The sequence below is a fragment of the Cynoglossus semilaevis genome, chromosome 15 (genome assembly GCF_000523025.1).
Source record: "Cynoglossus semilaevis isolate Cse_v1.0 chromosome 15, Cse_v1.0, whole genome shotgun sequence".
Classification (NCBI taxonomy): domain Eukaryota; kingdom Metazoa; phylum Chordata; class Actinopteri; order Pleuronectiformes; family Cynoglossidae; genus Cynoglossus; species Cynoglossus semilaevis.
The window spans coordinates 19,530,774-19,531,402 of record NC_024321.1 but is presented as its reverse complement, the minus strand read 5'-3'; the positions used below and the strand labels follow the sequence as shown (position 1 = coordinate 19,531,402).

Sequence of the window (629 nt, the reverse complement as noted above, 5' to 3'; positions counted from 1 at the left end):
AAAAAGACCCCCAGGTTTTGTTTTTTTCTCCCTCCAACCCCCCCCCCCCCCCACCCCACCCAGACAAACAGGGCAAACAGGAACACACCAGTTTCTGCAGTTCCTCGATCTGGGAGCGGACACCCTGGAACCCAAAGGGCAGCTGATGGAGGAACAGCTCCTCGGGGACGCCCACGTCGCTCCACAGGAAGGGCTGCGTGTCCCGGCTGGAGGCGGGAAGTCGAGCCAGGAGGGCTTTCCTGGTGTTGCCACGGCGACACTGGCCCTGCAGCACTTGGAGCACGTGCTGGTGTACCAGCTGCAGGACAAACAGACAAAGAGTCACACTATCCTGCCCCCAGGGTAACAGCCGACTCCCCCCCCCCCCCCACAGCGACTCCTGTCTCACCTTCTTGTGTGACAGGCTGACGTTCAACTCCAACGGTCGGATCAGCTGACCGTTACTTGGCGACCGAGGGACGAGCATCATCATGCCCACCACGACTAGGACCAGGATCACAGCAAACACACCCCTGGGGGGGGGGAGGGGAGGGCACATCAACATACTGACCACAGTACTGCATTACTTCTGGTACACAGCTATAGTACTACACAGCTGCAGTACTACACAGCTACAGTACTACACAGCT

General features: G+C 59.1%; 1 protein-coding gene across 1 annotated transcript in view; it reads right to left on the bottom strand.

Annotated features, from left to right (window-relative positions):
* st3gal5 (ST3 beta-galactoside alpha-2,3-sialyltransferase 5) overlaps positions 1 to 629 on the bottom strand; it is a 4,932-nt gene that overhangs the window by 2,038 nt on the left and 2,265 nt on the right. Inside the window, exons 3-4 of the mRNA XM_017039114.2 lie at positions 389 to 512; positions 89 to 298 (exon numbers count right to left, since the gene is read on the bottom strand). Of these exons, the coding sequence (XP_016894603.1) occupies positions 89 to 298; positions 389 to 512 (334 nt within the window). The remainder of the gene's footprint in view (positions 1 to 88; positions 299 to 388; positions 513 to 629) is intronic.